This window comes from Grampus griseus, assembly GCF_964374135.1.
Source record: "Grampus griseus genome assembly, chromosome: 11".
In the NCBI taxonomy this organism is placed as follows: domain Eukaryota; kingdom Metazoa; phylum Chordata; class Mammalia; order Artiodactyla; family Delphinidae; genus Grampus; species Grampus griseus.
In genome coordinates, this window is record NC_139005.1 from 97,752,496 (window position 1) to 97,766,770 (window position 14,275).

General features: G+C 55.5%; 1 protein-coding gene across 3 annotated transcripts in view; it reads right to left on the reverse strand.

Annotated features, from left to right (window-relative positions):
- The window catches only part of SHISAL1 (shisa like 1), a gene marked incomplete at its 3' end in the record, with an annotated part of 72,581 nt that overhangs the window by 27,955 nt on the left and 30,351 nt on the right, over positions 1 to 14,275 (reverse strand). For 2 of the 3 annotated variants that reach the window (XM_082666869.1, XM_082666868.1), the window contains exons 3-4: positions 12,942 to 13,155; positions 1,722 to 2,043 (exon numbers count right to left, since the gene is read on the reverse strand). In XM_082666869.1, the coding sequence (XP_082522995.1) occupies positions 1,722 to 2,043; positions 12,942 to 13,155 (536 nt within the window). Of the gene's footprint in view, positions 1 to 1,721; positions 2,044 to 12,941; positions 13,156 to 14,275 lie in introns of those variants that run through there. The other variant, XM_082666870.1, reaches the window with a different exon arrangement.

Genomic DNA, 14,275 nt, shown 5'->3' on the forward strand with positions numbered 1-14,275 from the left:
GGGGAGCACCTTCGTTTACATGGTAGAGTCTCAGCTCTCAAAACACTTGGGTCCTGGTAATGAAGTTTTCCAGTGGTTCTCAAACGGTAGCGCCTACAGGCATCACCCCCAGAGATTCCTGGTTAGGAGGCTGTGCCTGAGACCCAGGAATTGATTTTGACGAGCACCCCAGGTGTGTCTGCTGCGCGAGACTCACATCTCAGGAGACCACACCTTTGGGGCAGAGCCCACAGCTGTTTCATGGTCTGTAGCTTTGGGTGGGCTTGTGTGTCCCCTCCCCCCTCCTCAAGGGGAAGAGCAGCCTCTCCTCCACCCATCACCTCCACACCACCAGAAGCCTGCTCGGGGGCCCCGCCCAGAGGACCGGCTCAGTCCACATTTGTCCAGCCGAGCTGAGCAAGGCTGCGTCTTTGCCTCCTGCATGACCGTTGTGGCAAAGTGTATCTTATTAATTATTTAAGTCATTCATTATTGAAAAGGTCACTATCTGTTAGCTGCTTAAACGATCATGAACTAGCTTGGTTGCATCTCCTGCAAGGAAGGAGCAATGGTTAGCTGAGCACCTACTATGTGCCAGGCATTTTGTTTGATCCTCAAGACAATCCCAGGGTGGCGGGGGTGGGGGGTGGATTCTCACTCTCCCCTGCTTCACAAGGATTGGAAGGTTAAGAGGGTGAAGGAGCTTGCCCGAAGTTGCAGAGCTGGTAACTGGCAGAGCTGGGACTTGAACCTGGGTTGGGTTGCCTGCAAAACTCATGGCTTGGCAGGGGTCACCGTGTTGTAGGTTTCTGCACTGGATCTTGCAGGCTGGGCTCAGTACTGTGATGTCCTGGGATGATGTGCCCCGTGCCCTGTGTGCCCATGGCTGCAGCTCAGCCCCTGCAGAGCAGCTGAACCCCACACCCGAGCCCCGGACTTGAGCATCTACACTCAGCCTGGCTCCTGCCAGGGGCTGATGCCTGTTCTTGGCGCTGGCCAGTCACACAGTAGGTTCCTGCTTCAAAATGCACAGACCCCTCCTCTCTCCCTCCAGCTCTGCACCGTCCAGGGACGCCCAGGTTAGGTTATTCTCTGCCTCCCACCAGACTGGAGATGGCTAGACATGAGAGTGGCAGTCTGTCCCTTTCCAGGAAATCATGAACTCGCCCCTAGGGCAGGGTAACCAGGCTCTGCTGCGATGGCCACCCTATAAGGCCAGCCGAGATCCCACCTCCCTGACCGGCTTCCTTCCCTTCCCCTGAGCCATCGCTGAGCAGCCTGCCTGCATCGCCCTCAGATGCCTTTCTGCGACTCAACATACATGCACGATGGAGTCCAGTAATAAATATGCTTATTTTCAAATTTCATGCCAAGAAAAGCTTCTCCCTCAGCCCCCGACAGATCGACTTGCTTCCTTTGACCAGACTGTGAAAACTTGGGAAGCCATCCAATTTCCCTTTTTGCCTTGGCAGCTAGGAAACTCACAACTCCACTTCACGCTCAGTGGCAACAGCTCTCACGCCAGAATCTAAGCAAAATAAACTTGCAAGCTTTGTTTCTAAGCTCTGTTTCAACCCTTCATTTCGACTTTTCTGTCCAGGCACGCGTTGTTACCACGAGCCACTTCACATCTTTCTTGGCAAATAATATAAGCAAATCATCCGGTAATTGACAAGCCAAACACAGCAGCAATAATGATCTGGTATTTTCCAAGCTCGTCAAAGACAAGAGATCGCAGCCACTCACCAGGCAGACGAACCCTGGAAGCTCATCAGCGGTGGGCTGTGGCTGTCTCTCTGCAGCGTGTGGACGGCCTGGGGGGCTTGAGGCAGGGGACCCGGGGGAGGCTGGGACTGCAGGGCCGGCTGTTCTGGCCGGGGTGCCCGGGCAGGGTTCCCCCACCGCCTGGGGTCCTGTTTCATCCACCGTCCATGGATGCCCCACCGTGCCAGGTAAACCTTGCAAACGTCGTAGTTCATTGCCGAGTAATACAAAAGATCCAGGACGAGTAGCATCAACACGAAGAAGCCATAGATCCACACTCCCAACAAGGCGGTGTAGTTGCTGCGGGAAAACAGAGAGAGGCTGAGAGAGGCCGGGACAGCAGCCTCATCGAGGCTGGAGTTAATCGGGGGGGTTGATTAGAAAATGCGGCACGGAGGCTACTTCGGGGTCTCCGAGAGGAGGTGAACCCCTCTGGGGGGCAGGGGATCTTAGCTCCCTCTTGTCATGCCCACTCCCTACTTTCCTCTCCCCCACCTGTGTGCCCCTCCCAGATGCCTGCAATCCACTGCCCTCGGCCTGTCCCTCGAGCATCTCCTCCAAGGCCCCAAGTCCTTGGGCCGGGAGCCCAGGGGGCCTCACCCTGTTAGGCCCCCTGGAAGAAAATTTCCGCTGGGCATCTGGGGCTCTTGCGTTGTGGTGGCCCTTACTTTCACCTTCCTGCCCCCCCAGCATGGGCGCTACTCCCGGACCTGCCAGCTCTCTCCCGCAGGTACCTCCCGTTTGCCCCGCCTCCTGGCCTTGGCTTACGCCCCCACCCCCACCCCCACCCCCCACCCCCCCACCCCCACCCCCACCCCCCCACCCCCCCACCCCCCGCCATCTAGGAGACTCTCTTTCATCCCTCACCATCCCCTCCCCTCCCCATCTTTCTGGACCCAGGGCAAATGCAGGAAGTCTGGCGTCTGAGGACAAACTGACCCAAGTTCCTGCCCCTTGGCATCTACACTGGGCCACCTCACACCCCCAAGTTCTGCGTGGGACTCAGCCAGGGCGTCTCCCACCTGGGGCCCGCTCCCTTCCAGCCTGCGCCATCACGCTCCCTCCCTCGGAAGCCCAGGAGTCAGGGCATCAGCTCAGCTGCCCTCCCCACACCCCACGAACCAGACACTGGTGCATCTGCTCCACCAGCCACATGCCTTTCACACCCACCCTCAGGCCGCTCCCCGACAGCGCTCTCCACCAGGCACCCCCAGACTGCACGGCTGGGGGTCTCAGGGCCCCCTGACGTCGGTTCTTTAATTCCTTCACCCAGCATTTCCACGCTGAGGGCCAGTCTGCCCTCCAGAAGCAAAGATGATGGGGTTGGTTTTGAGCTGCAAATGCCCCTTAGTGAAGGGAAGCTGGCTGCCCCCTGAGGAGCTCACTGGGACACTGCGCCTTCTGCCCAGCCACCGCTTTCTGTGCCCCCACCGCCTTCCTTCCTCCCCAGCCTGACTCCCACTGCCTCTTGGAAACTGCTGGGCCCTTCCTCTGAACTGAGTGCCCCTCAAACCCTCCCCCCACCAGCCGGGGCCACGCTGGCAGGGTCCGGGTATATCCTCCCGCCCAGGCCAGGGTCTGAGTCTCTCCCGGGTGCCCAGGGAGGGCCATTTCCTGGCCTCACCACTGCAGGGGGCCAGCGGAGCTCCACACGGGGCTCGCCCGGGACTGCGGCTGTTTAAGGGACGGATTTATTAGTCACTCAAATGCCCCCTCCACCGGCTCCCTGCTGCGGCCATCTGTTCAGGTGGGTGTGAGCTGGCAGGCGGCAAAGACGAGGCAAAGCCAGTGTCCAGCCTCGCTGCCCCCTGTGGGGGACCCGCCCTGGCTCTCAGCAGACAGGCTCCCGGGTGTCCGGGGTCCCTCGAGAGGTACCTCTGGATGCTGTCTGAAGCTGCGGCGCACGGGTCTGGAGCCAGGAGGCCCTGCCTCTGGTTTCTCCTTGGCCTCACTTTGCCGTGTGGCCTGGGAGGATGCCCGCGTGTCTCTGGGTCTGGAGGAGATGATGTGAAGCCCCTCCCGGTCTCGGTTTCCAGACTCTGCATCTTCCCAGCTGGGTTCACCTGCTCAGCCTTGGCCACTGCAGTGAGATGGGCGTCCCTCCCCTCTGGGTCCTCCAGCCCCCTACCAGGGCTGGGCCCAGGCTGGGTGGGGAGGCTGACTTTTGCCCACACGTGCCCCCTGCCTGGAACGCCCTCCTTCCCCACACCGGCTGGGGGCTCCTCGAGGGGAGGTTCTGTGTGTCCCGCGAGCAGGCGCACACTGGCAGGTGCTTAGGACTTAGTATCCGCTTGAGGAACGAGTAACCCAACAATTCCGCATCACGGCACCTTGGATCCCTCTGCGGCTTCATCTCCAGCCACCACCTCCATGAGGCCCGCGGCCGTCCCAGGGGCTTGTTCATGCTAAGGTGTGAATGACTGCCTGCCAGCTCCCCCCACCGACCCAGCCCCCTGAGCTGCCTCATTTCAAGGGGAAGCTAGCTTCACCTGGAGATATCCAGGTGTGAATGCCTGCCAGGGAACAGGGGCCAGCAGCCCTGTCTGGCGTGCCGAGGCAGGAGTCCACGTGGACGGGGAGGAGGGCCTGGCTTCGGCCCCTGGCGTCCCTGCTTTCCCCAGCACCACCTCTCCAACCTCCTCTGTTGCCCCCACAGAGTTGCTCTAAGCGTCAGGCTTTGCCTTGGTGGTTCCCATGGCGGCAGCCGCGGGCGCTGAGGGAGCCGGCGGGGCGGGAGAGGCAGGGGCTGCCACACTGAGAGAGGGAGTCCACGACGCCAGCTGGGGGTGGGAGCTGGACACGCCTGGGCCTAAACCATCAGGACTAAGAAATAATAACAGCCAGCAAAGCAGCAGCCGGTGGGCATTGCTCTAAGTGCTTTACACATATTAGCTCATCCGACGACACTCAAAACACACGTGGAAGGAAGCATTACCGCTATCGTCCCCATCCCCGAGATGGAAACTGAGGCTCAGAGGAATTCAGAGGCTGTCTAAGAGCTCACAGCCATTAAGTGGCAGAGCCAGGATTTGAACCCAGCAATCCAGCTCCACGGTACACATTCCTAACCGCTGCACCATACCGCCTAAGGCAGGTGCCACCCATGTTTTCTGGGCAGACAAGCCGCCTCCAGGCTTTTGCCTGTGCTGCTCCCCTGACTGGAACTCGCTCCCTACCTCCTGTGCAGGCAGCTGGCCCCGCCCCCATGCCTGAGCGCAGCTATCACCTCCTCCAGGAAGCCTTCCCTGATGTCCTATGTTAAGTCCAATCCCTCTCCTGGGCTCCCAAAGCCACCGGGCTTCCCAGAACACATTGTGTTGTCTTTGCTGTCTTGTAGGACTGTCTGCACCTCGAGATCAGAGCTCCTTGGGGCCAGGGTCAGAGTTCAATGCTCGGCCTGGGGCTGCTTTCAATGTTCCTTAAGCTAATATATATTGAGTGCTTATAGCGAGCTGGTGTCAGTGGCAGCCTTGATAGGAATAACTTCTTCACTAGCCTTTACCTTCTCTATGCATATTCTCTAGTAGTTAATAGCGATACTAGCAATCACAACGTGCCCGTGGCTCGTGTTTCCGAATCTTTGCAACAATACTGTGAGTTAGGAGCCAGTATCCCTCATTTACAGGTGAGGAAATGGGGCCCAGAGAGGCAAAGTCAGTGGCCAGAGGCTACACAGCTGGGGAGTGGCCGCACTGGGATTTACAAGCAGGTCTATCTGACCTCGGAGTATGCTGAGTTTTGGGGAATCCCAAGGTCAGGTCTAAGATAGATGTCCAGGCAGGAATTCCCCACATCTGCTTGGCCCACCTGTCCTGGCTCATCCTCTACCAGGAATTGCGGACAGGCCCCAACCTCCCCTGCAACAGCATCCTGCATCTCAGTGTGTCGTCATCACGGGCTGCATGGGCACTGCTGAGCCTGCAGGCCTCCGCAGCCAGCTTGCTCTAACTGGCATGGGGTTTGGGGGGTGGTAGCACCCCCCATGATCTCACCGCCATGATCTCACCACACCCCGCCCCCCCAGCTCAGGGAAGGGAGGGGCACACCTGCAGGAGGTGCCACCTTTGCTGACTCCCTCTGCCTTGCAAGGGAGGCCACCCTGGAGGCGGCAGCCGGCTGGGAAGCCTGGGCCATGGACGCCGTCTCCAGGCAGTTCCCTGCCTTCCAGGGCCTGCCCTCTCCATGGTTGCCTGGCTGGAAGCATTCTGGTCTTTTTAATCTAATTTAAAAATGTGATCTGGAAATTAATTTCATCCAGATGCAGGGGTCTTTGTTGAGTGTGTGTGTGGGTGTTTTATAAAGGGCAGGAGAGAAAATAGAGGCTGTTTTATGGGACAAGATGTGAAGCCAGCCAAAGCCACAGATAGCAATTTTTCAGTATCTTTTGGAAGATTTAATGATTCAGATTCTTTTGCTGCTTCCCAAGCAGTAAACAAAACCTTCTCTGACAGAGGAATGTCACTGAATACCTCCCGGGGACAGGAGCAGGTATGTCAGCCGGCGGAGGCCAGATGGAGGTCCCATCGCCACCCGTGGGCAGTCCCAGTTGAGGACGGAGGACAGAGTTCCTGAGGCCATGCTGTCAGAAAGGAGCATCAGCTGCAGAGCTCACAGCTGGCCCCAGGCTGGCTGGGAGATGGTTCATGGCCCCTCAGCCGACTTCACCTAAAATAACTGAACCCGCTCACAGGGGGGCCTGTCAGTCAGTGTGACTGGTGACTGAATTCTGGGCCCAGGAGATTAGGCCTGTGTGGATTCAAATCCCAGCTCGGCAAAATTCTTTCTCCGTGATCTGGGGAAAACGAGCTTTACTTTCCTCATCTGTAAAATGGGGATAACAATATGCCCTACTTGGCGGTGCAATTGTGAGGCTTAATGAGATAACACGGGCCTGAAGGAGAAAGGACCCAGTGAGTGCTGGCTCCTGTGATTAAGGCACAGAGGGAATGCTCAATAGATCTAGGCCCAGAGAGGCAAAGTGACTTGCCCAAGGTCACACAGCCGGATTGAGGTTGTCCAGTGCCGTGGAGGAGCATGGGCTTGGGGCTAATGAAGTAGCGTCCAGTAATACCAAAATATTCACTGTTCTCCCTGCAGGCCTGCTTACAGGGCCCGGCCCTGCTGGTAACAGCCTTGGCCAAGTGATGTGCTTTGGCCAAAAAAAGCGTCAGCAGAAGTATCAGGCTGATTCTGGGTGGAAGCTTAGGAGTTACCTTGTAATTTCACCATTGCTCTTTTCCCGCTGCCATGGAGACATCCTGCTCTGGATGAGGACTGCTTGATCAGCTCCGGTCACAGAACGCTCCCTGCCCAGAGCCCCAGGTGACCCAAGAAAGACATGGAGTGTGAGTCAAAAATAAGCCTTTGGGGCTTCCCTGGTGGCGCAGTGGTTGAGAGTCCGCCTGCCGATGCAGGGGACGCGGGTTCGTGCCCCGGTCCGGGAAGATCCCACATGCCACGGAGCGGCTGGGCCCGTGAGCCGTGGCCGCTGAGCCTGCGCGTCCGGAGCCTGTGCTCCGCAACGGGAGAGGCCACAACAGTGAGAGGCCCGCATACCGCAAAACAAACAAACAAACAAATATAAGCCTTTGTGTCTCGACTCCCAGGGACTCTGGGGCTGCTCCTTAACTGAGCCCAGATGACCCACACACCGGTCCCAAACCCTGCTGGGCCACTTGTGTGCTGTGTGACTACAGGAAAGCTCTCACCTTCTCTGAGCCTCAGTCCTGGTGCAGTGAGGCCAGCGGGACCTTCTTCATAAATACCTCTACTCGGATTAAAGGAGTCAGGGCAAGTAAGGCCCCTTGCCTTTCACTAAAGGCTCGCAAACGTTCATATACGTCCCTTTTCCTGGCTTGGAGGGGTGTATTCAGACTAGGAAGCCTCGCGGATTCTAGAACCTCTGGAGCGTCACGAGGCTGACAGTGTGTCGGTATGTTTTACGCCTAAAGGGGCTTGATAGGGCTGAGAACTGACAAGAACATCCAGGAACTTCCGACCCAACTCAGGAGCTGGATTCCGAGCTTGAAGCATGTCTGACGGTGATGTAAGCCTGCAGGACAGGGCCCAGGTAGAGGAGACCCTGGGTGCTGGGATTCTCAGGTCCTCAGGCCTGGCCCACCGCCACATGTCAGCTCTCGGTGTGGCTGGAGCACCTCTGGGTGCTGGGAAAGGAAAGCTACTGGAGGAAAGAGGTTTCAGTGCAGCCGAGGGAAGAATGACAACCCATCACTTCCCACTTTGAGGCCTTGAAGACCCTTCCGTCTTCTGAGCATTCCTGCCCCAGGTTCCCACCCCTGGCAGCCCATCTGCCTGGTGGAGAACACCCACGCACTGCACCAGCCTCTAGTCCATACCACCTCTGCCCCCAGAGAGAGCTGACCGCTGACCCCAGAGAGAGCTGACCGCTGAGCCCATATACCCCGTGCCACCCTGTGCCCTGGATAGAGGCTGCCACCGCTTGCTCAGGGCCCTGGGTGGTCACTGCTGCTGGCGTCCCAGCCGGAAGCTGGCATGGGAGGGCGTGCAGTACACTCCTGAACACCAGGGACTCTGCCCAAGTGGCTAGAAGTGGCATCTCACTGTGGCGGCAGGGTTGGCGAGGTTGCTTCCCTAGCTCTGTCCGCCTTTCTGCCAGGCAGCTAGAGCCAAAACAGACCATTCTGTTCCTCCGGAGACACAAATAAACAAGTCATCAGGAGCGCTCTCCTCTTCCCTGCCACCAGCCCCGCCTCCCAGCTGATTCACTGGCGGGGCAGGCGAATGTCAGGCAGCCTTGCTGTTGACAGGCCCCATGCATCTTTGCAAAGCCCCAACGGGGGTCACAGCTGCGCTGGTCCATCTAGAGGGGCTGCCAGTGGGCGCTAACCTCCTGGGATATTGGAACACCTGGCCTCTCGGCTGAGGTCTGGCACACTCCCCAGCATCAGACAAGTCCTGGCTTTCCAGATGCACCTGGGAGTGGCAGAGCCCACTGGCCGGAACAAGGGCCCTGGTGTCCCTTGGCCTTGACTGGGTGGAACAGGTGACTTCACCTGCCTGGGCCCAGCCCCTTCTTCCTTCCTCTCAGAGTAGCTGTGAGGACTAATGAGACAACAAAGGCATCCTGCCCAGAAGGGTCAGAGCTCCAAAGGGCAGGACGGTCCCAGAGGTGGACTTTACCTGGCTCTCCTCACACACCTGGAGCACTCAGGACCTCTTGGCCAGGCAGGCCTGTCCCAACCCATTCACTAACCTATCCTCCCACACCCAGTGGCCCATCCTCCAGTTGTCCCCTCTCTGCTGCAAGCTCTGGCCGGACGCAAGGCCCTGGCCCCACTCCCTGGGCTCAGGCCTTCTCCCCAAGATGCCCCAGCTCAGGCAGCTAAACGGGGGCCTCCAGGGCTTCTTATCTGAGCTCTGGATTGGCTGTCTCCTGGGTGACCCCAGCCTCTCCTCTCCGCAGGGCCCCGGTCTTGGCCAAGTCATCCTCATGACTTCTGCAGTGTCCTAGGTCCTTGTACCAGGCACCGTCCGTGAGCACAAGCCCAGCTTAAAGCTCTCGGGACCCCTCACCACCCTCAAGAGGAAGCCCAAGCCCCTCCCCCTCGGCCCCCGGTCCACGAGGCCCCACCCCACCCCGCCAGCCCCCGCCGCCTTGCCCCAGGGTTCCCCTGGCGTTTCACACTCAGGCTGCAGGGAACTGTGTCTGGAAACGCTCGTTCCTCTGGGCTGTGCGGCTCCCACCCTCTTCAACGCTTTCGGATACGGGACACCAAGAACCACGCCTCCCTCGTGAAGCCCAGGAGAGCAGAACAGCCTGGGAGGGGAGCCCAGCCCAGCTCTTCTGGGCCTCCGTCCACGTCTGCGGGAAGGGCGATGGCAGGAAGCTCGGTGGAGAATAATCAGGAGGGATCCCTCCAGAGCAGTGCTCTCAACCCGGAGAGTCCCGCGCCCCACGCTTGGCAGCGTCAGGAGACACGGTTGGTTGTCACAGCCAGTCAGTGGGGAGGGGGCACGATCAGCGTCTAGTGGATGGCGGCCAGGGTCTCACAGTGCACAGAGCAGCCCCCAGAAAGGAGGATCAGGCTCCAGGTGTCCACCGGGCCGCAGGGGGGGTCCCGGCTCTAGGCCCTCCATCAGTGGACGTCCCGGATTTATCAAAGCAGCTCTGGACCCAGGCTGGCTCTCAGCTCCACCCCGACTGGCTGCCTCAGTCAGGCAAGTTGTCAACCTCTCCACGCCTCACCTTCCTGTGTGGAAAGGGGGCCAAGGGTGGGCTGCTAAGTGGCTTCAGAGGGTTGAGCACAGAGCTGGCCCCGTGCCGCTAGCTCCATAAATGCTTGCCGAGGTGCCAGGGGAAGAGCCAAGCTAAACTTCCTCAATGCGTCCATGCCTCCCCGGGGAAGGGCTCTGTTCTGTGGTCCAACTCTTCATTATCTGCAGCCGGGACCCACTGTGCCTAAACGCTGGAGAATTCCGTGTGAATCCCGTGTAAGTGTGCAGATCACAGAAACCTGTGGGCTTCGAAATGAGGATCCCAGACACCATCGCCAGAGCCTCGGAAAAGTCTGGCCGTCATGCCAAGCCTCTGTCTTCTGTCTGGCTTTCAGCTGGCAATGACAACACTTCAGGGTCCTAACCCCAGTCCTGGCACCGCCCTCCTCCCTCAGGGAATTAGTCTTTGGTCTTATAAAAGGCTTGGGTCAAGTTCCAGGCTTGATTCCAGTCCTCGTGACAGAAAAGACTTGCTGAACTACTTCACACAGAATTATTCTGAGGTCTGAGCAGATGGCAAGATATTCAGGGGAAGCACCCGTGCATTTGAGGAAGGAAGGCTGGGGAGCTGGCCTTGGTGGGAGGAGGAGAGATTCAGAAGATAGTCAAGGGATTTGCATCTCCTGCCTGATCAAAGGGAAGAGGCAACTTCCCCCCAGTGAGCATGGCATGGTGGCAAAACATCCAAGCCCCAATATCAGACAGAGAGATGGAGGCTCAGACCCCCACCCCACCACTCCCAGCGGTGCCACTAATCTCTTCAACAGTCACTCAACAAACACTCCTTCCAAGTGGATTTTTCCTTACCATGAAAAAAATACATCTACCCCAAGAGTCAACTTCAGGCTTACCGGGAAAATATCTGAAGCATCCCCATTAAAGTCAGGAAGAAGACAAGATTGCCTGACAATTTTAAAGATGGTTTTAGAGGTACTAGCCAACACGATTGGACAAGAAAAAGAAGTGAGGCACAAAAATTGGAAAGAAAGAGATGAGATTATCATTGTTTGCAAATGGCATCATCGGACACCTAAGAGAATCAGCTGAAAAAAGTATTACAAAGATAAGAAATTTCAGTAAGGTGGCTGAGTAAAAAAATACATATTTAGAAATCATTAGGTTTTATCATTTAAACAACAGTTGGTTAGAACAGTGGTGTCCGACTTTTTGGCACCAGGGACCGGTTTCGTGGAAGACAATTTTTCCAGGGACCGGGTGGGGGGATAGTTCAGGCGGTAATGTGAGCGATGGGAAGCAATGGGGAGCGGCAGATGAAGCTTTGCTCGCTCACCCGCCGCTCACCTCCTGCTGTGCGGCCCCGTTCCTAACAGGCTGTGGACCGGTACTGATCCGCGGCCTGGGGGTTGGGGACCCCTGGGTTAGAAGATATAGTAGAAGAAAAACCCCATTATAAAATAGCAGCTTGAAAAGAAATAAATATGAACAAACACAAAAGATACGTGCAATATCTATATGAAGAAAACTCCAAAACATTATAAAAGAAAATGTGAACAAATGGAGAGACACATTGTATTCTTGGATAGGAATATTCAACGTCATGAAAAGTCCATTGTCCTTGAATTAATCTATGAATTTAACACAATCTCAGTAAAAAGTACTAACTAGATTTTTTTTTTTTTTTTTTTTTTTGGGCAGGGAGACTACAAAAGCCAATTCTAAAGTTCGTATGACAAAAGACCTGGGGGAATAGACTAAGAAGACATTAAAACACATCAAAAGCAACAGTAGTTAACACAATGAGGTACTAGCAAATGTATAAATAGACCAATGAAAGCCATCACAATCTACCCAGATACTCAAATTTAGTATACTATAGTATACAATAAGTTTGCATTTCGCATCAGTGAGGAAAAGATGGACAATTCAATGATTGCTGTTAGGATAACTGTCTACCCATGTGGGAAAAAAATAAATGTGGATTCCTACTTTACATCCAAAAAAATTACTTACATCCAAATTTTAAAAAAATCTTACATCCAAATAAATTCCTCACAGATCAAAGATTTGAAGGCAAAAAATTAAAACATAAAAGACGTAAAAGACAACACGAGGGGATTTTTAACAATTTCAGAGTAGTGAAAGACTTCCTCTGTATGATACAAACCCCACCAGACATAAAAGAAAAAAAATGGGTACAATTTGATTACATAACAATTAAAAATTAAGCATGAGGAAAAAAGCATCACAAATTCAAAGACACACTGAGAAAATATTTACAATGCATCCTATTTCCTTCATATGTAAAGAGTTCCTGTGAATAAATAAGAAAAAGGCCAAAAATTCAACAGGAAATGGCAGAGGACATAAACAGTTAGCTCACAGTAAAAGAAATACAAGTGACTCTCAAGCATGTGAAATATGCTCAGTGTCACTCATAGTAAGAGAAATCAGTGGATGCTATTTCGATCCTATGTGCCTTTACTTAGCATATTCTCACTGCTTTTCTACCAGCAAACTCCTCCTCCTTCTTTACACTCATATCCCCTCCATCAGGGCCCTGGTCTCATGTGTTTTAATCACCTTAGGAAAAGGGGCTGCATGGGATTAATCTCTGGGTCAGGAATGTCAACAAATATGTGTTGAACAAATAATGAATGAAAAAGGAACTCAGGCCCCGTGGATTCCAGGTCCAAGCACCTTTCATGCCTGAAAGTCTTCCACATCCTTGACCTCATTTAACTACCACAGCAACCCTGAGAGGCAGGTATCACATGCCCATTTCTCAGATAAGAAGGCTAAAGTCCAGAGGGCAGAACAGGTCAGAAAACCTGTCACCTGAAGACTTTCCCACACTCCTTCCAGGTCCACGCATCCTTGCACTGGTTGCCCAACAGCTGGCCTGGAGGCTGGGGTGTTTTGGCAGCACCCGGACTTGACTGGGGCCCAAGGCAGTGGGGCTGTGGCCCCAGCGCAGTACTTACTTGTGCATGTAGCCCTCGGAGCCGGTCGTGAGGTTTGCCTGCATCACCGCCTGGAACTCTGTCTCATTGCAGCAGTATTTGAAAACCGTGTTGTTATGGTGACAGCAGAGGATGAAGGTTTTGTTGTCCGAGAGCCGGGGGCAGTGGAAGCCAAAGTGATAGCGGCCTTTGTGGTCCGTGTATGGCTCACAGACACGGAAGTGTGCGGACAAGACTGGAAAAGACAGTCACCAGGCTTGGTGGGGCCCCTCCTCAGGCCCAGCTGGCCCGAGACCCCCACCAGTCCATGAGGACCACGGGCAGAGCCCGGTTGGCCTATTCTAGGGTTGCGCCCACCTCTTCCTTTGCCAGGAAGGCTTTGTGGTCCAGTGTGAGCCTCCCCTCTGCCAGGAGGACTGCTCTGGCTCCTGTCACCTCCCAGGCCCCCCTCGGCTACCATCCTGCTTCTACTCTGCTGCTCAGACTGGGAGTTTCTTGCAGGCAGGGCTGATCTTAGGCCTCACGTGGATCCCCTCCAGGGGCTCTGCACACAGCTGGCACTCAATTAGGAAGCAACACTAACTGAGCACTTACTATGTGCTTTGCAGGCTCTAGCAGATTTAATCCACTTGGCCATCCCAGCAGGCAGGTCTGGGATCCCACTTTACAGAGGGAGGAACCCGAGGCTCAGAGGTGTACAGTGACCTACCTGAGCCGGTTAGAGGTGGTGGAGCAGGAATCCAACCCAGGCCTGCCTGGATCCAAGGTCCAGGAGCCTCTGCACTCCTCCATCACTGTGCGGACTGATGGTGGACTCACCAACAAGTCCAGGCTGGCCTGGGTGGTGAGTGGCATGGGTGCAAGAACCAGGTCCCACTTGTAGAGAAAGCGGTGTCCCCTCGTATCTCGGTTTCTACTAAACTGATGCCCTATACCCGGAGGTCCCCAAGGGCCCACCTTGGTGGCCCCAGCTCATGGCGACAAAGCTGCCCTGGCCTTGGACCCTCATTCTCCTGGCTCAAGGCCAGAGGCCCCTATTCAGCCACTGATGACGCTGAAAACCCAGGACAGTATTTACTAGTTGTCCTGCTGATGATAAAGACGAGTGAAAGCCTGAACAAACATAACAATGGAAAGCAACTTGGAGCCCGCTGTCTCTAGCTTAATTAGTGTCTTCATGAAAGGGACCGCTGTATCTAATTTGTATCGCTCAAAAGGGGCTTCCAAGGCTGAATGCATTTCTCCAACCACCAAGGCTCTAGTTCTGCAGAAGCGCCTCAGTTAATTGAGAGCTCTGTCTCTGCTGAGAGGTTATTAGACTCCAGCCCACACAGCTCCCAGCGCCAGGGGCTGCC